The sequence below is a fragment of the Patagioenas fasciata genome, chromosome Z, assembly GCF_037038585.1.
Source record: "Patagioenas fasciata isolate bPatFas1 chromosome Z, bPatFas1.hap1, whole genome shotgun sequence".
NCBI lineage: Eukaryota > Metazoa > Chordata > Aves > Columbiformes > Columbidae > Patagioenas > Patagioenas fasciata.
This window is the reverse complement of record NC_092560.1, coordinates 84,161,460-84,186,812: the sequence shown is the minus strand read 5'-3', so window position 1 is coordinate 84,186,812 and position 25,353 is coordinate 84,161,460. Positions and strand designations below refer to the sequence as shown.

Sequence of the window (25,353 nt, the reverse complement as noted above, 5' to 3'; positions counted from 1 at the left end):
GTCAGTGTATCCGACTCACCCAGAACCCCGAGTTGTCTCCACCACACGTAGAAAGCCCAGAAACACCCCAAAAGGAGATGATGGAAGGTGGATGCAAAGCTGTCAAGTCTCTCATACAAAAAACACGGTTAAAGATCAACGATCCTTCTCCTTTCTTCGACATTCCGTGAGTTTTATTGCGGTCTCTGCGTTTCAGATGCGACTCCAACCAGCTGAGCAATTGGGTTTGGATTTTGTGTTGTTTTTTCAAGCAAGCTGAAGGAATTTGGCTGCTGAGATAATGAGATAAACAGGAGAAAAGGCCCAAGTCTCTCCAATGACTGTTTCCTCTCTTTAAGCGCACAAAACCAGCCAATATCAAACACCTGCATGGAGTGATGTTCTCCCCAACCAGAATGCAACCAGTGATTAATTTGTGCCCTCTAGGCTTTTATTTTAAGCTCCAGATTCCATCTATTACCCACCACTTCTCAATTCTCAGTCAATCTATATTCTCCACATGGAGCCGTAAGCTTAGACCCCACATAGTTCAGTTCATTGTATCACGGAAATCAAGTAAAATCGATTTCCCACACATTTGATCATCGCTCTTTACCTTGTTTTATGTGTCAGAGATCTGAACCAAACTCCACATTCACCACCATTTATCCCACTTTCCCCTCTTCTGTGCGCTTCTAGAACAATATTTTCATATCTTTACCATTAAGCTCAACAGGATGTTCTTACTCCATTCATTTTTCCCCTCCGGCACTTCTCATTTAATTCCCATTCACCTCCACCCACAGTGATTTAAAGCTTTAGGTAACTCAACCTTTAACAGTCCCAAAATTACGCATCAGCCGCCACTGCCATTTTCTTCCCAGCACAAAGGAAGCGTTGATACAACCTGACCATTCGAGCTGATGGATTCCCAGCCACTCATCACCTCTTTGTCTATTGAAATGAGGTCAATATTCAATTAGCTGGAGGTCGGCACAGTTTCTGCATTAGCAAAGCATCGTATTTCAAGATTTCTAAGGAAGCTTTGTCAGCGAGGACCTGAGAGGTCCAAGCAAGTGCTCCCGGGCTTAAGCAGCATGAGAAAACCCAGTTTAAATACATTTCTTTTAGATAAAGAGAATTCACCCAGTCAGGCTGCCCCACAGCCAATCCATGTATTTATATCAGTTACCCCATCCCTGGGGTTACCAAAATCCATTGTTTTCAGTTTAAAATCCCTTTGACAATTTGGGAACAGCCTTTAGCATAAAAACAGATCCAAAAACATCCTTACTTCACAGCCAGTCCATAAAACCAACTTGTAGCCTCTACATTGACAGCGCTTCTTGAAATTATGTCCCACCAAACAATTACTCAACAGCTCTTCATCTAATAAAATAACATTAGATATTTCTAACATTAATTTCATTATCAATCATCTTTACGAGAAGGGTGAACAAATGGATTATTCGTAATGTCTCAATAACCAGGACCACAATTCCCCCTTGGATGCCCATCCAACCCAAGAACAAACCCATAAAGCTCAGGAAAAACTCAAGGAGATAAAACGATCACGTAAAAAAGCCTCTAAACATCTGTTATAATCACATGTGCAGCCACATAACTATGAAAACACAACATAAAATAAAAGGAAGAAACCACACAGAGCAACTACACCCTCTGCAAATCTCACCTTGCAAGCAAGAAGCAGCTCCTCACCAACCCATGGAAGAAACCAAACTACCACAAGCAAAAAAAACCCATCCACCTCCCTATTCTTATTAAATAAACTGATTAATTAAGCCCATGTGTGCTGAGTTTGGCCCTGGCCTCATTCCCTCAGGGTGGAGCAGGATCAGCTCGTTAGAAGCAACAAAGTCAACCTGGTGTCCAAGCAGGAACCCAATTCCAAAGCAGGAGGTCAGGTCATCTCCGTAGAACACGACAACCCCAAATCAGCCGCTGTTTTCTGTCCCAAAATGACGCTTCACCTGCGGAAAAATTGACTCTTTTGCCCATTTTTGAAGCCCCTGAGGTTCAGCATCGCCAACCGCAACTCCAGGGTGACCATTTGTCCTTCCACATGGTCACCAATCAAATAGTTTGAGGATGGGTCTCCTGCCAACCCTATGAAGATCATGGTAGAAAAAGGTCTATTAAACATTGGTTGTCACAGAGTATTTGGGGAAAAATAACATGAAAACGTTACTTTTTATAATAAACGACTTTCCAGTATGTTTCTATTAACAACCGCTGCTCTATGGAAGGAGTTAAGTGAAACAGTAGAAGAATTCAGTGTACAACATATATTTCTATTAAATATTTCTGCATCACACACGCAGTTTTAAGCAACACAGTAAACATTCCCTATGCCTATAATACATTTCCATTAAGTACATCTGTAAGGCAGAGATTTTTATGATGATTACAGTGATTTTTCCTTCGATAAAAGCTCCATAAGCATTTTTAATCCATTACAGCTCGCGAACGCACGTATTTACATTTATGGTAGCCCTGAGTTGTACTTTTTAAGGGGTTCTAAGGGGAAATATGGGAGCAAATAACCCTTTTTTGTAAAAATAAGCAGAGATTTGGGTGGGCTCAGGTGAGCAACGAACCTATGGTGCTAAATTTAGTGGTGCTATTTACTCCGAACGCCTATATTTATTATTTTAAACAAGCATGGATTGAACTTCAACACCTTGGTGCCTTCCATGACCCCGAGGACCAGGCAAGCGAGAGATGCTGGTGGTTAAATGAGCACACAGCTATTAATGGATATTATATTGCTGTGGAAGTCGCGGTGTTTTGGGGGCGGTATTTCTGATTCCTTTGATTTTTAAGCTCAGACTACCCCAGCAAGCTGAGCTGAGCAATATTCCATGGGTTTGCTTATCAGGGCCAGCAGCACGAATCCTCCAGGGTGCCTTAGTTGTGCTTTTCCCACAGCCTGAGCTCTGTTTGGAGAGAAATGAGCAGCTCAAAGCAAAACCCCGAGAGCCTCCACCTTGTGCCAAAAGCTTCTCAGAGTCATGAATTTCTCACCCACGGGGGGAACAAACCAAAGGTTTTGCTTGCAAACCAGATCCAGGTTGGTGGCAAACTTGAGCTTGGCTTAGAAAAGAATTAGCTGAGCTTAGTGCCAGCTTTGGGGTTTCAGCCACATGTCCAGAATGGAGGGCAATGAGGTCGAGCTCATCCGAGAGCGGCCGGACTATCGCAATGATTGCCAAGATGTAATTCCCGATCCGGCGAATCCAACCGTCCATCAGATTTAATCCCTCGGCACGACGGGCGTAACAACCTCACATTTGGCTTCACGACTGGGATAAATCTATTGAATGCAAAAAAAACCCCTTTTGAGCGCCGTCTCCACCCAATACTCCAATAACAACTCATTTCTTCCACAGATACGTAGGTGCTATGTACAATATGCTTCCACATGGAAAAACATGTGGCCGACGGGACGTGGCTGCTCGGCCATGGAAGGACTCTGAGGAATGAAACTTGCTCCACACAACCCCATGGCTTCCTCCTCCATCCCCATTTTCCCCCGTTCTTCCCCCAAATTGCCGTTCGGCGCAGAGGTACCCACACCGCAGGCTCCGGGGGAGCAGCTGGCGCTGATGAGCTCACCTCTATTTACGCAAATGGCAATAATTAGCGTTTGATAGCACTTGTCAATGAGTCTGATTACACGGCGCTGGGTGATGAGTTTCCTGGTGGTGCCCAGTAGAGGAGCTGGGGCTGCGGTGGCATCGTGGGACCTGCAGGGACCTGCTGCTGCCTGTCCGAGGGGCTTGAGACCATGGGCTGCCTTGGGAAGAATCGTTTGGGTTAGAAAAGCCCCTCAAGATTGAGTCCAACCATTAACCCACCCCTGGCACTACCCCATGTCCCTGAGAACCTCATCTGTGTGTATTTCCAACCCCTCCAGGGATGGTGACAGGGATTTGAGGTTTGGCCTCCCCAGTGCCAAGGTCTTCAGAATTCTATTCTCTTCCTGAGAAGAGTTTGGGTTGAAGGGACCTTCAAAGCTCACCCAGTGCCACCCCTGCCATGATAGGGACATCTTCACCAGCTTAGGTTGCTCAGAGCCCCGTCCAGCCTGGCCTGGGATGTCTCCAGAGATGCTTCATCCACCACCTCTTTGGCCAACCCATGCCAGGCCCTCACCACCCTCAGGGCCAACAATTCCTTCCTTATATCCAACCTAAATCTCCCCTCTTTAGTTTAAAACCATCACCCCTTGTCCTACCACAACAAGCTCTGCTAAAAACTCCGTCCCCATCTTTCTCACAGGCCCCTTTTAAGCACTGAAAGCCGCAGCTCAACCCACCCAATATCGCAAGAGAGGTAGATTCGTTCTCTACGTCGCTATTTATAAGTGGTATATATCACGAGTTTTGCCTTGTCTGACCTCTTTGCAATTAAGAGAAATACACCAGAATGGCTTTTTAAAGCAATCCGTGACCAAACGTGTGAGATCCACCAGGCGGGAGAACCTCCATGGCCAATTGCCCAAGACCCAGTTCCCACCAGCAGCTCTCCAGGATGTTAAATCAGCCTAGGGCAGGTATTTTTAGGTCCCCATCTCATCCCAGCCAGCAGACAGCATCCCATAAAGCTATTTATAGTAGCACCAGACATGACTTGCAGTAATATACATCGCATTTCTATACGTGTCTCATGCTATCTAAAAGGGAGCTGATACTCCGCAGCAGCAGCAGCGGGAACCATCACCCGTCGCTATTTACATAAGATTTGGGAGATTTGTGGATAGGAGTTCAAGAATTCAAAGCTCCACAGCAAGTAAGCAGCGCTGAGCCTTTATAAATAGGTTGTGATGCAGGGAAACCTGGGAAAAGTCTCCGCGACTTGAAAGTACATTTATTTTTGTAAGCATGCAAGGAGGTGATAAATTATTTCTTTTGATCCTTTGCACTGCTGTGCTTACAGCTGTAAAAAATAAGCTAAAGGCTGCTGCTTTTTAACATGTTTTTAATTATTTTTCCCCCTCTGAATCCATTGGCGAGTGGAAAATCCTACGGCACAAAGCAAAGCAATTGCTGGAGCGCTTTGCAGAGCTCTAGAATTTATTTCACTGCTTCGTTGGATTAACAAATGACCCTTAACATCTCCTTCAATTCTCACCACCTCTTTTACAGCCTTTTCTGTTTATATGGGAGAAATTTGACTGGTGGCCCCAGACCTTCCCAGCTGCAGCATCCCAAGTCTTGGTCCTGACACAGGAACGGGGCGTTCGGTGCCTTCAGTTCCTCACTAGGTAGGAAAGATTTGCCTTTTTCCCTCAATTATCTGCTTATTATTACCACATCCGGTTGTGAATTGAAAACAGCAATAAGCGAAAAGATGTTTAGCATTTGCTGGAGAGTTGGGCAGGGAAAAATGGAATGAAATAGAACAAGGGCAAGTGTAGAGTCTTGAATGTGGGCAGGAACAACCCCAGGTTCCAGTGTAAGTTGGGGAATGAGCTGTTGGAGAGCAGTGAAAAGGGAGCTGGGGGTCCTGGGGCCAGCAGGGTGAGCATGAGCCAGCACTGGGCCCTTGTGGCCAGGAAGGCCAATGGTACCTGGGGTGGGTTAGAAGGGGGTGGTCAGTAGGTCAGAGAGGTTCTCCTGCCCCTCTGCTCTGCCCTGGGGAGACCACACCTGGAATCTTGTGTCCAGTTGTGGCCCCTCAGCTCCAGAAGGACAGGGAACTGCTGGAGAGAGTCCAGCGCAGCCACCAAGATGCTGAAGGGAGTGGAGCATCTCCTGGGTGAGGAAAGGCTGAGGGAGCTGGGGCTCTGGAGCTGGACAAGAGGAGACTGAGGGGTGACCTCATTCATGGGGATCAATATGGAAATGGGGAGTGTCAGGAGGATGGAGCCAGGCTCTTCTGGGTGACAACCAATGATAGGACAAGGGGCACTGGGTTCAAACTGGAACACAGGAGGTTCCACTTACATTTGAGAAGAAACTTGTTCCTGGTGAGGGTGTCAGAGCCTGGCCCAGGCTGCCCAGGGAGGTTGTGGAGTCTCCTTCTCTGCAGACATTCAAACCCGCCTGGACCCCTTCCTGTGGAACCTCAGCTGGGTGTTCCTGCTCCATGGGGGGATTGCACTGGATGAGCTTTCCAGCTCCCTTCCAATCCATAACATTCTGTGATTCTCCCAAAGCAAACCATTTTTTAGCTGTTTGCTTCGATACCTTTGTGGAGATTCGAGGGGGAAAACACTTCTAACTTCACACATAAATAATAAAATCAGTATATTAATGGAGGAAGGACCTGGAGCAATATATTGTGGCCAGTTGTGCTGAGTGAGCAAAGAGACGACGCTCAACGTGAACGTTTACACCCCTTGTCGCTGTAATCACCGGGTAAATTTGGCGGTGGAGGCCGTCAATGTATTTTTGCACAGAATTTATTGGATGTGAGAGTCAAGAGAGCCTGCGTGTTAATCACAGCAAACTCATTTAACAAATTAACAACGCTAAAGCGAAAAAATGCACAAGCTCTTTTAAATTAAAAAGTGGCTGGTGTCTTGACATTAGTCCAATAAACATGGAGAGGGTAGAAATTCAGATCCTGACCCTGTAGGTGCTTATAAATAAAAGCACCAATTAAATATCCCTTCTGAGCTCTGCTCTCATTTTTTTGCACCTTAAGTGTACAAACTTGAATAAAATCCCCTCACCGGTGGTCTTCCAGGTGTCAAAGAAGCCAATAAATCATGTTGTGCTCCCTCCTTTCAGTCACTTGTTGTTATAATTATATTATGTGAAGAATATAGAACTACAGAAACTGGTGGATGGATTCTGGTGGAGGAATCCTACTGGAAATAGCGCCATTTGCTGCACACATTTGATGGCATCTTTTCCATTTTTCCACCTCAAAACTGTCAGGTAGCCCAAGAAATGATCACTTAGAGCCTCCTGCCCACCCTACCTTCATCTCAACCTTCTCAATGCTCTCCATCTCCTCCTGGGATGTTCCAAAGGTCACCGAGGTGGTCACCAAATCACCTCTCCCACCGTTCTTTCTCTAGCACATCTGATGGCATCGCTTCCATTTTTCCACCCCAAAATTGTCAGGTAGCCCAAGAAATGATCACTTAGAGCCTCCTGCCCACCCTACCTTCATCTCAACCTTCTCAATGTTCTCCATCTCCTCCTGGGATGTTCCAAAGGTCACCGAGGTGGTCACCAAATCATCTCTCCCACCGTTCTTTCTCTAGCACATCTGATGGCATCTTTTCCATTTTTCCACCCCAAAATTGTCAGGTAGCCCAAGCAATGCTCGCTTGGAGGCTCCGGCCCACCCTACCTTCACCTCAACCTTCTCAACGCTCTCCATCTCCTCCTGGATGTTCCAAGCGTCATTGAGGTGGTCACCAAACGAGCTCTCCTGCCTGGCTTTGCACATTTAGACCCGTTCATCTCCAATCAATCGTATTTAATCTCCTCCACGTTTGCTAATGAGTTGGATATTTCCTCACGTGATGCAAGAATCACCCCAGTTCTTTCAAAATGCAGAATAAAGGCCATTAATGGAAGGTCCTGATGTTCATCACCGCGTTCATAATCCCCTGGTCACCTTCGATGGCTCTGGGACACTCGATAGCAACTCCTGATTGTCTTTTGCCATCCTCCTGGGGATTTTTTCCCTCTGATTAAAACTTATCTCTACAGCTAATATCTTCTCATGAAAACAGGTGCTCTTTCCAATTTCATGCTTTGAATGGCACTTATTTCTAATTACAGCCCAACAATCACGGGGCAAACTGCAATTGTTGCAAGTTGATATCTCGCGGCGTTTTAAGCTTGAGTTTGAGGGGTTAAAAGAACCAAAAAAACCCAATTTTCATAACCATAAATATGGGTCTTATTAAGGAAAAGCCTGAGAAAGATCTAAATTTCAACACGGCCCCGATGCTGCTTGTTTCATCACCATTTTTGCCGGGGGATGCACCAGATACATCGAACAACATCCCTGGGAACGGCGTTTTCCCTCTTAAGCTTTATTTTATTTCTAGTGGCTGGAATTAGACCGCGATGACTTCCAGACCCAGGAAATAAATCCCAAAGAAGTGTCGCTTCACCTTCTTCCACCACAGTGTAAAGAGAGACGGGTCTTTAAGGCTTTGACTACAGAATAACCAGAGTCAGGAGTTATTGCTGTATTATCTTTCAACAGGCTTAGGTACATTTATACTTTCAATTCTAAAGCTTTTTGCTCTGAGCACAGTTTAAGTAGAAAAATAAAAGCGCTTGGGGAAAATGGGGTTTATTGCACAGCCTCTACCGCAAACTTGTTGTTGTGTCCCTAAACGTCGTTACGGTGGGCACACAAAAGTATTGGAGCGCCAGTAACGATAGGAGAAACGGACCATACGCATGAATTTGCCGTTCACTCACCAGATCGCTGGCGGCGCGCACGAGCGGTTCACGGCACAGGCCGAGGCGTTCTTGGAAACGATCGTTCTGCGATGTGGAAATTCGGTGTCCGATTATGAATTTACTAAAAGCACGTGGTGGGATGCAAATTACAGCAATCAGTGACTTGGCAAAAGTATGTGGTAGTAGCACGAAACTTATCAATATAATTGGCAGCAAAAACCCTTCTAAAAATAGTGGGTTGGTAACAATTAGTAACTGTAATGCAAAACCTAACAAGGCTTTAGCAGCAGAACTTACAATGATACTACTTTATATGTTTAAGAAAAAGGAAGAGAGAGAGAGAAGAGGAAAACTAAGATATCAGAAAGAGACAGAGAGGGAGAGTAAGATACCACCACTCCACATCGGTCCCGCGACGACCTCTGGAGGTGGGGACGCATTGAAGATTTACGCACCATCAACCTATATCGTACATGAGGTTGTTTTATAACCCAGTTCATTCACATTCGAGGTAGGAGAAGGCGGTTCGTCTCCTCCCTCTGCTCGCTCTTCATGCTAATTAGGAAGACTCTTCTCGAAATGACTCTGGGGTCTTCAAACTAGGGGAAAGTTCATGGTATCGACCAGAATTGAGTTGTATTGACCAGAATTGAGTTGTCTTGCCCATCAGGGGTAGCTGGTGGTTTGTGGTTTCTTCCGGTAGTTGGTTGTCCAACAGATGGTTCATCTCTATCATCCCAATTAGGCCATGAGGCCTTCGACAGCAACACTGTTAATTGTCCTTATCTTCCAAGGTGTCACCTCCATGGCCATAAAACTTCGGGAAGGATAAGATGAGGTGTCATCTATCTTTTCCTCCCAAAGTAACAAAAACCAGATGTTTAAGGCATAACAACGTCTTTGTTCTGCTAAGCATGGGGGGAGCGCTTCAAGGTTATCACAGACAGGCAGTGAGAATACTTTATTTTAAAATATATTTGAAATATTTAGACACCTAAAATGCATCTAGATGGATTGAGCGTATTGAAAATATAATGTTGGAAGGAGACCTCTCAGTTACTTGATTAACAAGAGAATCGTTGTCACTGCCGTGGGTTCAAGGGCATCCCAACGCGTGTAACACCAGGGACGCGGTACGAGCGCGGCAGCTCGCGCAATTTATAGCCCGCGCTATACATTAAAACGCAATAAAGCTTTTCGAAGGGCTGCTTTAGGAGCATCAAGTTCTTGCCACGGCGCTCGCGTTTTAGGCGATAGGTTTGTATAATGACTTTGCAGGCGATTAAAATAGCGGTGTCATTCTCTGCGTTTCTGTCCATAAAACAGTGACATGAATCTGAACGTGTGGGCGATATGGAAGGAATACTTTTTGGATTCATTTATTCAGTCAAGGAGGTAAGTCCTGGACCTGGACTTCATTAATCCCATCCCAAGTCCTTCGTGACACCACAAGTGGACCTTGTCCCAGAAGAAAAGAGTGACCCACAAGGTCCACATCTAAGCTCAGCCTTACCCTTGGTTTTTTGCTGCTTTGGAACAAAGAGAAGCCGCAGAGTGCGGCAGAAATATTAAAGCACGAAGGATTAAGTGCTTAATTGTAAACCGAGATGGAAAATGAAGCCTGAAGAAAGAACTGCTTAGGTGAGGGCTTGTTGGGACCTGTTCCTCCCAGCTCAGCTCACACCAACCAAGTGATTTTAACCCTTTCCCTTCCCCTAGTGCTCCACTCTTACCCCCAGCACGGCCGAAGGAATTTACTTTATTAAAGAACACCGTTAAAACCTGAGCTGCATTTCTGTTGAGCCAAAAAGGTTCAGGCTTCCCACGTTCTCTTGAAGAATTCAAATAATATGTGTGTTCCAAATTAATGGACGGGAGAAGGGACGACGTGACCATGGGGACAAGTCTGGTGTAAGAGCAGGAGCTCAATGGGACCCCAAATTTCAGGAGCCATCACCAAAGTCTTGTCCCCATCCCTTGGCGACCCAAAGAACATGGGCATAGCACCCAGGACATCACGGCCACGAGTTCAAGGTGGCCCATCAGGACTTTTCCAGCCCATCAGGATTTTCCTGGCCTGCCCTGAACCTTTCCCATCCCTTTTTGCTTTCCAGGAGCATTTTTAGGCAGCGGATTTGTCGTTGATCATATTTATGACAACGGGTAATTTTAGGTGGAGAGAAGTCACTGAGAATTACATTTTCAGAGTAGGATCCATGACTATTTGCTGTGGAGAGCTGACTCCAAACCCCATTCAGAAACGTGATATTGTGTGACATGGGTGTCCGCTAAGCTTAATTAACACGTCTTAAGCGCCCATGACATAAAATAGCTATAAAATAGCTATACAGTGAAGGTAACTCACAGAGGATGAAACATCAAGAGGTAGTTTGGAAACATAAGAGACTGAATGCAGTGTCACATCTTCAATTTTGCTTTCATTTCTTACCTGCGGACGGTAATCTGTGACACTGATGGGCATCCCACCAGAAAGACCACGGTAAAAATAAAGCTTAAATAGCCTTAAAATAAGAAATGGAGGCAGATGTGGAACAATTATTGGTTCATGAGGAGTTCCTGGTACACAGATTTCTTTCCTGGAGTCTTGAGGGAGTCTGTCCCATGGTATATGGTAGAGATTGATGGGAGATCAGACCTACAAGACCGATCGCTGTTTGGTGGAGCACAGGATGGTTCGTGGTGGGGCTGAGCCGGCTCTCCCACATTAATCTCAAAGCTGAGACTAAGCTCTAAAAACTCCCCTCCTCCCTTAGACTCAGGGGAACAAATCCTCTGAATTACGTGGCTTGGACGCATTTGCACCCACTGGCTGGGTTCATGGCCACAGAAAGCTGTGCAAGCAACGCCAAGTGAAAATGCAAGTCTCACCCAACATTTTATCTCCTCCTTATCACCCTATGCACTCAGGAGGGTTTAATCTGCGGGTGGCAGACGTCCACGAGTTTTACATTCCTCACCGAGTAGTTTTATTAGATGAGTGATGCCCATAAAATACCCACTTGGGTGTTTGCTGCTTTTTTCCAATATTATCATGGAGAAACCAAAATAATACAAAGATCCCTTGTGTGCAACTCTGAGAGCTGAGTTGACTCCATCTCCCCTAAGAAAACCAAACTCCAGGTGCTCTACAGCTCAAAAATGCCTTTATCCTCCTCTCATACCTTATCATCCGCTCAGCAATTTGGCCTCGCGCTGGAAACATCGTCCCTCTTGAACTGCAGCAGGAATTTTGTCCCCAAGGCCGTATTTTTCAGAAGACATCCACTTGCTTTCTTTGTGTGGAAACTTCGGCAGCATCGTAAGGATTAACTTCTTGAAAGTACATCTGGAAAATAAAATTATATGGGAAGATTATTACATATATCTTTGGCATGCTGATGAGAAGCACTTTAGTGTGTAGGTGTAGCTTTAGCAGAGGAAACGGGATTAAATTTATACAGAGGAATAAAGCTTTTCTATGCAATTATAGCTTGCCTTTGAGATCCTTCCGTAGAGAAAGCACGTCGCAGAGCTGGGTAGGGCCTTACCTGTGACATCAGTGCTCAATCTTCTTCCAAAAATAGTGTTCTTCATGTGTAGTAGCCTGGTCAAGCTTTCACTGAGTTATTGTCAATACTTCCAAGTCCATACGTTAGCGATAACTCCCAGATCATCCAGTTGATAGCGCACTCGTGCACTGGGTTGGGATGGGTTGGGTTGCATTGGGCTGTGTTGGGTTGCGTTGGGTTGCGCTGGGTTGCGTTGGGTTGCGTTGGGTTGCGCTGGGTTGCGCTGGGTTGAGTTGTGTTGAGTTGTGTTGAGTTGGGTTGCGCTGGGTTGAGTTGGGTTGCGTTGCGTTGGGTTGCGTTGGGCTGCGTTGGGTTGGGCTGCGTTGGGTTGGGCTGCGTTGGGTTGGGTCGCGTTGGGTTGGGCTGCGTTGGGTTGGGCTGCGTTGGGTTGGGTCGCGTTGGGTTGGGTCGCGTTGGGCTGTGTTGGGCTGCGTAGGGTCGCGTTGGGCTGCGTAGGGTCGCATTGGGTTGCGTTGGGTCGCATTGCGTTAGGTTGGGTTGCATTGGGTTGGGTTGCGTTGGGTTGGGTTGCGTTGGGTTGGGTTGGGTTGCGTTGGCTTGGGTCGCGTTGGCTTGGGTTGGGTCGCGTTGGGTTGGGTCGCGTTGGGCTGCGTAGGGTCCTGTTGGGCTGCGTAGGGTCGCGTTGGGCTGCATAGGGTCCCATTGGGTTGCGTTGGGTCGCATTGGGTTGCGTTGGGTTGCGTTGGGTTGGGTTGCGTTGGGTTGCGTTGGGTTGGGTTGCATCGGGTTGGGTTGGGTTGCGTTGGGGTTGGCCACCTGTGGGCAATGCCCAGCTGGAAATGTGGATTTCCTCTGACCTCTTCTTCAGTTGCGTGACGTGATTCATCTCAAAATACTCCAGAGCACTGGAGCTATTCAACAGTCACCTTTGCTTTGAGGGTATCTGAGCACTTCAGCAACGCCACGGTGCCCAAGCCTCGATTCCCAAAGCTCAAGCAGCTAAAAAGGTTCTTCGCTTGGAAATGGTTTTGTGGAAGCTTCTCATCCTGCAAACCTCGTCAAAATGAGAAATTTTCATCTGTTTCCCAAAGCAACTTCTCTTGCACATGCAGGACTCACCACCCCTTGGGTTTCTCCTGGTGTTCTGAGCATCTTCTGGAAAGGACGGCAAGACCAGGACATCACTTTGGGGAGGGCAGCTGAGAGGCTGGTTTTCCAGGCACTGCACACTTCTTAATTAAAAGCACTGAGATTTAATAATAAAGAGAAAGGAAGTTAATGGGGCTGCAGGTTATTTTGGCTGCAAGAACACAGAGGACAACAGCAAAGCTGGTGGATGGCTAAAACCAGGCCTAAGCCTAAATCAAGTTGAACTGAGAGCTGCAGCCAAGGGAAAAATATATATATATATATTTAAAAAATAATTTCATGTTTGTTTTTTATCTGAAGATGATACTTGAATTCTGAAACGGATGAGCTTTATCTCAAATAAGGTTTCTAAAAGGCTCAGCCGTGCAAAGAAGAAACACTTCGGGCGCATACAAAGTGTAATACGACCAAGTATTTTGTTTCGATTAAACAAAACAGAATTTTAAAATCTAGTTTTGACTCAGTTGCTGAGTCAAAAGATCCACAATTACGGCAAATGCAAAATATATACATTAAAAAGCAGCGGGAGACACTCCACCTGCTTCCTCCCATTAGCATCTTAGCAAATCCGCCCACGGAGCAACCCAACTACAACACAGCACGTTTGAGGATGTCAAAACCACTCACTTCGGTGGCCAAAGAAGGAAGAGAAACCAAGAAGTTAATAACCTGGGTCGTGCTTTTCAAAGGAACGAGGAAGCAAAACCGGAGGGAGAAGCAAAACTCCAAGGCACAAGAAGGGAGAGAGAAATTCCTTCATTACAACTGGCTCATCCTCGGCAGTAATTATCGGTTTCGGCAATTGAAATCTCCCAGCGCGGCGGGATAACGACTTCATGGAGCAGTCGTTGCGTCGGTTCGCCAGAGCAGCACATTTCAAAGTCATCCATCCCCCCCAAAAAACGGCTCTGTCATGGTTGGCGGATAAATTGCCGAGCCATTCAGAACACAGCTGTCAAAAGCTTGGCGAGGCCTGCGTGTCGTCGAGCGTCGGGTCAACGATGCTGCGCTAATGCTAGGGAATAAAAACCTTGTTATGAAGCAGAATACATCCCGGAGCTGAAATCGTCTCTCGGCCACTGCGGTGCCTTTGGAAACCAGTTAACCCCATGAAAATGGGGATAAATGTTCTTACCCACCTCCATCCCTCGCAGGGGTGCGATGGGATCAGTTGGCAGACCTAGAAAATGCAGATTGTTAACGAAACACACGCGTCTCTGCGCCAGCGGTGGATCCTGGGTGGGATAAACGAGCTCTGCTCTTCCCATGGGTGCTTTATATTTCTTTTGTGGATGCCCAGAGAAGCCAAAAAGATGCTTCAACGGGCAACCCAGGTTGACGGTCACCTCTAGCACAAAGCTTCATTTGGGCACTACGACACCCCCAAGCCTTCACATCTCCCTTTATGTCCCATCTCACACCGGATCACTGATTCGCGTGCGTTGCGTTTACCCTGCAGAACAGCACCGCATCGCTTGTGAGATCGTTTCTGTGATTTACCGAGGTCCTTTCAATTTGTAGCCCTGTCCCGCAAAGCTCTTTTGGGCTTTTCCTAATCTTGGCTGAAGCCCTTTTGGGCTTTTCCTAATCTTGGCTGAGTAGCCATCCCATGACACCCCCAAACACGCTCAACACTGTTTCCATTTCAACAGATGACAACTCTCCGGTGGCAATTTCCTACTCTCTATCCAAAAAGACATCTTTTTCTGGACAATGCTGCCCTATTTACCGGATGAAACTGCTGTTTGACACATCATTAAACACCTTATTACCGTTCCAGGAGACAAAAGCCAGATGCACGCAGCCTCCAACATCGCGTTAACGCTCGCCGGTGGAGTAAAGACCTTGGAAATAAATCAGTTATTGCAAATGAACTCTTGCTTTCCCATGGTTTGCTGACTTGATGCTCAGGCAAGTCACTGAGTCAAAAGGTCAATGGAGCCCCAGGGGGAAATAAAGACTTTATCATTCAGCTCCCGCGACTCAAGGTACCTCCAGCGTCGATGTCTCCATCAGAGCTAATCAGCCCCTAATTCCTTTAGTCAGCGAAGAGAAACAGGTGCTTTTCAGGAGTGATTCATCAAATCTATTTTCAGTCTTTCATGGGATGAGATAAACCACACCTAGAAATCTCAGCTTCTCACTTTCAGCCCCTATTGTCAAGACGTCCCGTTTAACGGACTTGGAGATAAGGAGGAAATCACCTTAGAAGGTGTAATGGTGATAGTTGTTTAATATGAAGATGAATGCGCTCGCTACTTCTATAATGAAATGAAAAATATACAGTAATAATATAAAATATATATAATGTGTACCTGTATGCCCTGTGACCATCCCACACGCTTCTCAGGCGCCGTCTCTGTTTTTCTTCGCTCCGTTTCTTTTACCTACAACTAGAAAAACGAACATTTTCTGTCCCAGATGTGAGGTTTAACATTTGTAACCGGCACTTAGCGCGTGCTTGAATTATTGTGCAGGAAAAAAAAAGAGATTTAGTAGGATTAATATGGTGAACATATAGAAAAAATTGCTGAAGGTGGTGAGGGGACAGCAAGAAAATCAGCAGAGAGCAGCTCGCCTCTCCATCATTTCAGCACTCCATGAGAATGTTCATATTCGCATCGGAAACAAACTCTTAAAACTGGAAAGAGGCATTTCATACGCAAAATATCCCTATTATTAGGAAGTGAGGAAGAGTTAATATTGCAGGGTCATCACTTTGGGGGTGGAAATTGGGTTTGTGGGATAAGAACAGGGCAGGTCCCGTGGGACCCGGTCACGTCTCCCCCTATTCAAGGGCACCCAAAGTCAACGTGATATCTGGATTTCAAATCTACATCTTTTGAAGCAGTAGATAAGGGTAAAGCAAGAGCTTCAACAGGTTCTGATGCCTCAGGTGAGCGCTTTGCGATGTGGGTGCTGCCATATGACAGCGTGCCCCAAAAAACACCGACCCCCCAATATTTCCTGCTGGATTTCCAAGGCCAGAAAGATATTTTCTTGGCAAATCTCTTGGCAAAAAACTGATGAAACCAGTTGTGAAATGAGCAGCGAAGAAGGAAAAGAAGCCATTTCTAAGCCATCACCCACGTGTGACAAAGGAACAGCCGCACGGAGCCGGTTCGGCCTGGAAGGGAAAGCCGCAATCAGTAACACCATTGAAAACCCCTCTCGCTGACGCTGCAGTTATGGCTTGAAACAATCAAATCCCACCCAAAGGCTTCGTCTAGTGAGGAATCACAAAATAGCACAGAGTTCTGCCTTGAGTAGCCTCAAATAATGAGCAGGAAGTTTATCCATGGAGACCCTTCCCAGTTAATGTTTTGGAGGATCAGTGATGCTGAATCCAGCCCCAAAACATCATCAACCATCCCTTCTCCTGGAGATCGTTGAGCATCCTCCCAACCTGTTTTAATATTTGTAAAGAAATTGGGATGACACCTCCAGTGTTCCCCCATCATCGACCTCAAAACTGTGTCCAACAGCAAATGGAGCTCCAGAGATGATGCAACAGATCAATGAAACCTGGCTTTGAAAAACTGTTTGGGTTTATTAATTCAGCTCCAGCACGGCCACCCCAAGAGAAACCTGGTACTTTGAGATCTTGGAAAGGTGGAGAAAACAGGGAAATGCCAGATGGGTGAGGTTAAAGTCAGCAATAAATAAACCATCGGTTGATGGGAATGTTGTCTGGGGTGAGAGGTTGTCCCAAAAGTCCACGGTTAGCAGGTAAAATTGGGAAAGAGAGCAAAAATACCATGAAAATCAGGGGGAAGGGAGAAGATGACACATGCCTTTGCAGTCTCACACTTGCAGCTTATTTATAGACACATCTAGCTAAGCAAATGCCCAAGAAAAGCCGTTGAAGAGCAGTTTTCGAAAGCAAATTGCATCGTGTGGCTCGGTAGAGAGCTTGTCCCCTCTCTATGAGTGACTCGCAGCTTGCGGGATGTTGGAGACCTTCTCCTGATGGCAACAGAAATGATCCAAGACTGGGTTTAAAGCGCTATCCCGGCACTAAAAAGGCAAAGCCAACACCCCACAAGGCTGGTGTTCAAACCCAGATAATTAAGCCATAGTTTTGGGTTTGGTTTGGCCTAGAAATTTCAGGGAGATTTCTTGATCCAAAGTTCACACTGAGCTTCATCGACTGAACTATTCCTACACACAACTGACTGCAGGAAGAGCTAAAAGCAGTTGCAAAGAAGATTAAGACCCTCAAATCTACAATCTTCTACGTTATACCTCTTTTTTGCAACCGTAACTTGGATAGGATGACGAGATAGACTCTGTTTTCGGTCAACAGAAAATCCCACTTTTAGGTTGAATGATCTCTAAGACTCGGCTCAAGTTCATCCCGCAGCGATCGGGCTTGTGATCCCTGTAACAAGAATAAAGGAGAGAAGAGAAATTGCCTCCTGTCAAACGTCAAAACTGATACTCCTCAAGAGCATCCTGTGGGTTATTACCTTCTAAATGAGTTAATTTACTAATAAAAGCTTATAATGCATCAGGATTGTGGAACCCATCGCCATCTCACCAAGGAACGCGTAGGTAGAAGTAAAACCTCCGGTAAGCCGTGGTGTGACCTTCTCTCGGTGTCACCGGAGGAACGCGGGCTCAGCCCAACACCCTCCTCCAGAGAAGGTCCCAGCTGTGCCTTCCCGAGTGATTCCAGGACTTATCTCCTGGGATTTCACCCAGGAAAAAAGACGTAGCTGGACCCTGCCCAAGGGTCCATCCATGAGGAGTCTCAAAACCACCTTGTTTGGATGTCAGGGATGTAGGAGGCAGGAGAGGAGCTCACGGCACGGGCGGACGAGCACCGACCCAGCGCAGAGCAGCCAGGGTGGACCTGACGTTACTTAAGCTGTTGCTAAACCCAGTCTCTGCCTCCTTAAGCTCCGCTTTGGTGCTGCGATCCCTCCCCGCACCCTCAGGTTGTTGTTTCCTGAGGACCGGAGCCTACAGCGCTGTTGGTTTGAAGTTTTGTTGATGAGCCGGACGTCCGAGGAGAAAAGCAGCTACCGGGGAGCATGCAAGGATGTGTCGTGACACGAAACATCGCTCCAGGACGGGATTATCGTGCTCTTGTTGGAACTCAAACCACTTCATTACTTAGCGCATCACTGCGGCGATGGAGACGTCCCGGCAGCGAGGGAGGATGAGGATTTGCTCACGGAGCGGCCAGAAGCTCAAGGGTGGGTGGAAACCCTTGGACATGGTCCCAGGATGGGACAACCACCTTCTCAGCTCTCCATGGCCACCACCGCGCTGCCTTTGAAGATGTCAAGTCCCAAACTGAATAGGAGAGGGCAAATTTACTCCTGCTTTTCACACAGAACGCCCTTGATTCTCCTCACCCACTCCATGAAGTGGTGCGAAATTCATACGGGCGGCGCTTCCGTTTAATTACGAAATAAGCAGGGTTGGTTTTTAATCGCCTCGCTGTTTTTCCAGAGCCAACCAAGCGCTTCCTGCGCCGGGCGGTGGAAACACATCGGGTATTTTCCGAGCTACTAATTAGCACGTTGCACGGTAAATATAAGGCCACCGTGAACACAAGGCGCAAGATGATTATAGAGCGGCGGAACAACGGAGACAGAAAATAAAACAAATTGAGGGCAAGGCCGCTAGCCACAAGGAGCATTCTGTATTTTGGATCTAAAAATACTGCGCTCAAATAAGGAGGCTTTAACTTACCCCTGACCAAAGCAAATAAAATCAGGTTGAGGTTACATTCAGTAGAGAGGTCAGGAATAGAATACGTACGGTTTGTTCTTTTTTTAGGGTATTTATGGTTTATTTTAAATCCGTCCTTTATTCACCCCGTTATCTTCGGCTGTTAGGGTGTATCTTCTTTTTCCTATAGGCAGAACGAGGCGATTGTCCGAGGAGAGAAAACTTGGTTTGTTGCTCAGATTCTTTATATATCTCAGATAAAGTGGTAGAAGGCACAGTTATTTCCTCGTGCCAACACAAGAGTGACTGCGAGATAAGGTACAGGAACACCGTTGTCCATTAAAACAAAGAGAAAATGACCTCCCCGGCTTCTTACGGCACCTCTTAATTCTTTTCAGCTTCTTGGCAGTTGATCCATATTTAGTGAAGCTCTTTGGTTGTCACCACGAAGCAGAAGGTCTTTCTATTTCAATTAGTTGTATTTATTTCTGCTTGTCGAGCACACTTTTATACCAGCTGTCTCTGTTTGGCACCATCTTTATTGGCTGCTGTCAAAGACCTCCAAATAAGTAAAAGCCTAATAAGTAAAATAAGTGAGATTTATAGCGCTATATATGCAGCTCGGCTTCACCTGCGGGAAAGCGCTACAGTAGCAGAGTTCGGAAGCCATTCGGCCTCCCGTTGAGCTCGATATGGACCACGGTGAGGGTGGGATGAGACCTGGATCACCGATGCTTCCTGCTGGTTGCTTGACCAGGCGAGGGATTGTGTCTTCTCACCAGCGCAAGTCCAGGCCAGATTTGGGGTGAAAAAACAACCTCCAAATCTACGCTTTTGAGTGTTGAAGAAAAGGAAGGAAGGAAAAATTCCGTGTCAAGTTGATTTAATTTCTCGAGCCGTGGAAAACGAGCCGCAAGGTCCACAAACAAAGCGGTAGATGGTGGGTTTGGGATGGCAGCTCTCCTGCGGGGACGCAGCGGCGTGCGGTGGCTTCTCTTCCAACCAGCCGTCCAAGAGCAGAGGAAATGCCTTTGAAAAGCGTAACTCCCTCCACTTGTGCGTATATACTCTTATATTAGCCAAAAATCCTGACTTGTTTGGTGTGAAGGGCTTGTCTGGATGTCCTGTCTATCTGGCTGCGACCGCGGTCCCCAGCAGACAGGACAACCCGTAACCACGTTGCCCACCTCCTTCTGTCGCCGTCGCAGCTTCCACGGGCACAGCCCGGCTTTTTCATCCTAAATCAACAGGAAATATCCCAAAATAAATCAATAAAGCGCGTTTGCCAAAAGAAAGGTCGGGAGGGATGGTTGGGTTATCTCCTCCTGCTTAATCCAGCAACTTCATTGCAGAAGTTGGACGCCTACGTAGCTGGCGGAGAAAGATTAGATTCTTCAGGGTGGTTGTGAAATAAAAAGAGGCGATGAAATATTAAAATCCAGCCCAAAGTGGAGCGCAGAGCCGGCAAGTCAGCAGAAACTTGAAAGGAATGAGGGAAACGGAGAATATCCCTGAAACGGAGAGGAAAAGGCAGCCAGAGAGCTTAGCAGGTTTCGAAGATCAAGGAGAAATCCCACCTGATCAGCTTAAAAACTCTCAAGGCACTAAATATTATAAACGCAAGTCTGGAAACTTGGGTTTTGAAGATGAAACAGCTGCAATCAGGCCATCACCCCAGGAGCCGGGACATCGTGAAAAAGACGACGTTTCGTGAGCTTTGCAAGAAAAATCCTGGGGGTTGGCGAGGATGAGGATGCCCGGAGGGGAGGAGGAGCAGACAGCGCTGGAGAGAAGGACCATATGGCACGGAGGGATGTTGGGGAGGAGAAGAGCAGATGGGAGGGGGAGCTGAACGGCGAAGCGAAGGAGACGGCGCGGTTGGGTTCGTTCCGCGGGAAGGAGACGGCGGCGCAGGGGAGGCGGAGAATAAAACCACAGCGAAACAAGGGCGAACACCAGACGCTGATTGTATCAATACATATTCAAACAATTTTAGTTGTATACTTAACCTCCGCTGCTTCGGCCACGCCAGGTCCACGGAGCATCACGGTGGCTTCTAGAGGAACTGCTTTGGCTTCCTAGCGGAGCATCGTGATCCGCAGCCCACGGCGGATGCTCCGCAGCGTAAGGACCGAGCGGGTTCTGACGTCCGGCGTTTCACACCCATTTGCCGTGCCTGCAAAAAGCAAAAAGCAAACCAAATTACATAAACTTAAATTCCTGGCATGACTGGGCCGCCTCGCCAACCCCGCTGCCCTGAAAGCTGCGACAATTAGCGCACTGTTTATTCCTAAGATTAAAGCCAGCGAGGTGTAAAACAGCAACCGGAGTGTGAAGCACAAGGCATTATTTCGCTGCCACAAAACAGACACGAGGCCGGGCTCCCGTTGCTCTCCAGCGATGCTTTGTCGCTCACCTGGAATGAAGGAGCTCACTGTAATTTAAATTTATATCTATATATATATATATAAATAAACCCTTGGCTTTAGGAAGGGAGCGGGGTGGTCCACCATTCACAAAGCTTTCCACTGGCAATGGATTGGAACATTTCCCTTCTCTAACCCCATTAAAACTCCCTCCTTATGCAATAAGAGCGGTGGAAGAGAAAGCGATTATAATAAGAATTCCATATGTAAAGTCCGTAGCTGTTGATTCGGGGTTGATCTGGGTATTTCTATTCTCAGTACACACAGCGAACTCCCACGTTCCTGGGTTGCTGCTGGCAGGCCACCCAACTCCTCCGCTCTCCGTTTTACTCTAATAACGAGAATTATGTTCTGATAATGGCCAAGAATAAATCAGAAGGTCAAATAATACAGCCAGTATCAGCCACTCCTCAGCATTCAGGTTAATAAAGCTGATTAGAGCAATCAACTTCATCTCGCGTTCACTGTAATCCACCCAGTTTCTCACTGTTATGTAGCAGGGATTGATTCTTGCCAGGATGAGTTGCTTTTTTTCTCCAGAAATTGAACTTTTGGGTGTTACGGGCAAAAAAGACGACGGATTGAAGAGTCAGAGGTGGTTGAGCATCGTACGTTGCCGCACGAGCGGTGTCTGAGGTCCGGATCCGGCCCCCTGCGCCACACGTTGCGAAAAGCAGCAAAAAGTCCCTTCTGATGAAATTTGGGGAAAAAACTTCATTCTGATCCCATATCTCATATGGGATTGACCCAGGTCCTAGGTCAATAGAGCAGGGAGGGGGTCAGAAATGATACCCCGAAGCTTCTCCAGCGTATCAGCATCTCCAGGAGGAAACATCAGCGCCAGCTTCTGGACACAACCGCATGCAACCGGCCTCGGATTCCTCTAGAAAAATCCAACAAAAAAACCAAAACAGGAAAACAAACCCATAAACCAAACCCAACAAACACTGACTGATTGTGCACTGGGGTGGGGAAAAGTCCTTCCTGACCCTCATCGGCCGCTGGCTGGAGCCCAAAATATCCCAATCGATCGTAGTAACTGTCAAGCCAGATGATCGTAACGCTCTCTCCCGACCTCAGAAATCTATGAAAATAGATTAGATAACAGCTGTTTCCACACCAGGTGATGTCACGACAACATCGCTGCCCCAGGGGCTTTGGATGACGAAGCAAATGGCCGAAGGGCGCTGTAGGAAGCCACGTTGGGATGATCGGCCACCTGAAAAATGATATAAACCACATTTTCTCTTGCTCAGTTGGCACTGATGTTGTCTCAGAGCCCCAAGAAGCCTCCAAAATCGGTGTTTTCATCCTGGGTGGCTGAAGAATAGGAAGCGATTTCAGGTCTTTGCTGCGAGAAACCATCAGCCTCCCGGTCTGTGCGTGGTACTAAACCAGTTTGGTTACTCACCATCCATAGTCAACCAGAATTATGCTTCTCCCTGAATTCCTGCCTCTTTTTGCTGAACGAAGGGAGCGTGAATACTTTTCTCACCCTACAGGCTCCACGGTTCCTTTAAGTTCGCGCAACCTTCACTGCCAAAAAGATGCTGGAAACATCTGGAAGTCGCATCCCACCTCTGCTTTGCCTGGAGGTACCGGGTAGCATCATTCCCCCCCCAAATTTGCAGATGTGCTCCTTCATGTTGCCTCCAAAATACTTCAGGGGATGCCCCAAACCAGCACCAAGGGCCTCATCTTGCTCCCCTCCCTGGGTGAGCAATATAAAGGTTAATTAGCAAGACATATATACATACTTATATTATATATATGATTCAGCTTAGAGAAGGCTCCGGGGAGACCTTATTGCACTTTTCTCTACTTAAGAAAGTTGTGAACAGACTTTTGAGCAGGGCCTGATGCGGTAGGACATGGGGTGTTGGTTTTAAACTAAAGGAGGGGACTAAACTAAATTGGGGAAGAAATTCTTTACGCTGAGGGTGGTGAAACCCAGGTTGCCCCAAAGGTGGGGGATGAACGATCCCTGGAAAAAGCCCTTTCCAGCCTATTTTCCCACCTCAAAGTCTTCAACCAGTCCAAAAAGCATGAGTACAAAGATTTGGCCAAAATACCCGATGGGTAGAGCAGAGAGGAGTGAAGGAGAGCAAGGAGAAGATCTGGAGAACATCCACAATGTTGCCCAACAAGTCTTCACGTATTCTTTGTGTGTTCCTCACGTTTCCCACCCAACGGGACGGGCAGAACTGGATGAAATCATGGAAACCTTGACAGAGCTCATCAGGAAAAAAGGAGCTTTCGGGTCATCAAATCTAATCGCAGAACTTCACCCAATGACCACGGCTGTAATTTGTGTATAAATATCTCCTAGAGATGCATTATTCTTCATTTCAGGTCATCAAAAGCTGAAAATCCTCCCGCTCCCCTTTAGTCTCATTTTTAATCCTCTTCACAATGGTTTTGCAAACGCTGCCACAACAAATTTCACGTATTTATGAGCTTCGGAGGGTTTCAAAACCCAAGACCAAATAGCAGAGCTTGCCCACAAAGGTAACGCGACTGCCATTTACTCCACTTCAGTCATTAAAGTAATGAAGAAATACTATGTATAATGTATATTTATGATCTAGTTTCACTTCTTCCGACACAAAACAAGACTTTCCTGTGGAGGGGACACATGGATCAAGAGGATGCGGAGAGAAGGGAGCGGGAGGAGCGCCTGGACATGTTCCTGTGGCCACCACCAAACCAGGGCACCAGAAAAACCCTCCAGCTCCTCATCTCGGGCCGCGTTGTGAATTGATTTCGAAGCAAGACCTACAAATGCATCAATTCTTTATTTACCATCCCCATCCTTTCACATTAACACCAGGAAATGATTTGACGCGGTGCAGAAAGGTTCAAGGTAACCCCCAAAATCCGCCTGTCAATACTTGTGCCTAAATCCAAGTGGGAGAGTTCCCAAGGAGCCTGATTTTAGGTTGAAAAATGAATGCTACACCACACCAAATTTAACCTATAATGCACTAGAATTGAATTGGAGTGGGATTTATTAAGAAAAGCAGAAGTGGTGGCATTTCACAACATGTTCCGTGTAGCACAAAGGTCCGACTGAGCCGTTCTCTATGTCTGATTTTATCAAGAAAGGGGAAAGAGAAGAATAAAAAGCCTGTTGGAGCCTTATTGAGAGCATGGGGAGGGTTCATCTGCTGCTCTCTTTCCCTCAGCATCACCTCCCTAATAGCGCAAGAACCCCTTCTTATCATAATTAACCACTTTAATGTATGGATTGTTCGAAGCCAACTACATCAATCCATTATAGGTGGTTTCACAATTCCAGTAATTTCCACTTGGAAACTGAGACATACAAAGGGAAAAAGGTGAAGTGGAGCTTTTCAGAATAATCAAGAGCTGTGGTTATTAGCGACGCTTTCGAAATACAACCCGAATTCTAACAGTGGCGTTGGGAAAGCCTTTACTGAGTATTTGCGTAGGGTGATGGAGCAAATGCGAGCAGCGTTTTTGGCTGGACCTGAGGTAGGAATAATGTTTTCAGCCCACATCACTCAAAATCTCTTTCTGAGAATACTTATTGTCTCAACCACAGGCTCCAGCAGGCAATTATCTAACCCTTAATTTTGATGAGTATTTTTCATGAGTAGATATAGGGGTTATTGCGTTCATTTATCTACTTACCACTTGAAGAAGGGAAACCAAAGCCCCCGTTCATCTGGAGCCCGGAGCGAGTGCAGAACATCTCCATGAAGTTCCAACCTGGTACGACGACCTCCGGGGACAAGCGTCGCCTCCTGCCAACGCAGCGCTCACACGGCAATTCGGAAAGAGAAATGGCAGAAATGTTACCACAGGGATAACTGGCTTGTGGCGGCCAAGCGTTCATAGCGACGTCGCTCTTTGATGTCGGCTCTTCCTGTCTTTGTGAAGGAGAATTCACCAAGCGTTGGATTGTTCGCCCACTAATGAGGCCTGGATCCAGTGCAGTGCCTCAGGGGGCAGTACTGGGACCAGTACAATTTAATATGTTCATCAATGACTTGGATGAGGGGTTGTGTTGCCATCCAGAGACCTGGACAGGCTGGAGAGTTGGGCGGGGAAAATTGAATGGAACAGAACAAGGGCAAGTGTAGAGTCTTGAATGTGGGCAGGAACAACCCCAGGTTCCAGTGTAAGTTGGGGAATGAGCTGTTGGAGAGCAGTGAAAAGGGA

General features: G+C 46.7%; 1 protein-coding gene and 1 long non-coding RNA gene across 2 annotated transcripts in view; one reads left to right on the top strand and one right to left on the bottom strand.

The window, feature by feature from the left end:
• LOC136115440 (uncharacterized) overlaps nt 1-10,370 on the top strand; it is a 17,654-nt gene extending 7,284 nt beyond the window's left edge. The window contains exons 2-3 of the long non-coding RNA XR_011736354.1: nt 5,148-5,266; nt 9,708-10,370. This is a non-coding gene — a long non-coding RNA (uncharacterized lncRNA). The remainder of the gene's footprint in view (nt 1-5,147; nt 5,267-9,707) is intronic.
• On the bottom strand, nt 226-25,353 carry LOC136115372 (uncharacterized). Its single transcript, XM_071801766.1, has 10 exons — nt 24,823-25,353; nt 20,752-20,918; nt 15,376-15,453; nt 15,053-15,096; nt 14,200-14,904; nt 13,730-14,075; nt 11,930-13,157; nt 11,564-11,727; nt 8,400-9,198; nt 226-3,313 (listed from the first exon to the last, which is right to left on the bottom strand). Exon 7 carries the CDS (start codon nt 12,692-12,694, stop codon nt 11,990-11,992), a length of 705 nt encoding a protein of 234 aa, XP_071657867.1. The 5' UTR covers nt 12,695-13,157; nt 13,730-14,075; nt 14,200-14,904; nt 15,053-15,096; nt 15,376-15,453; nt 20,752-20,918; nt 24,823-25,353; the 3' UTR covers nt 226-3,313; nt 8,400-9,198; nt 11,564-11,727; nt 11,930-11,989.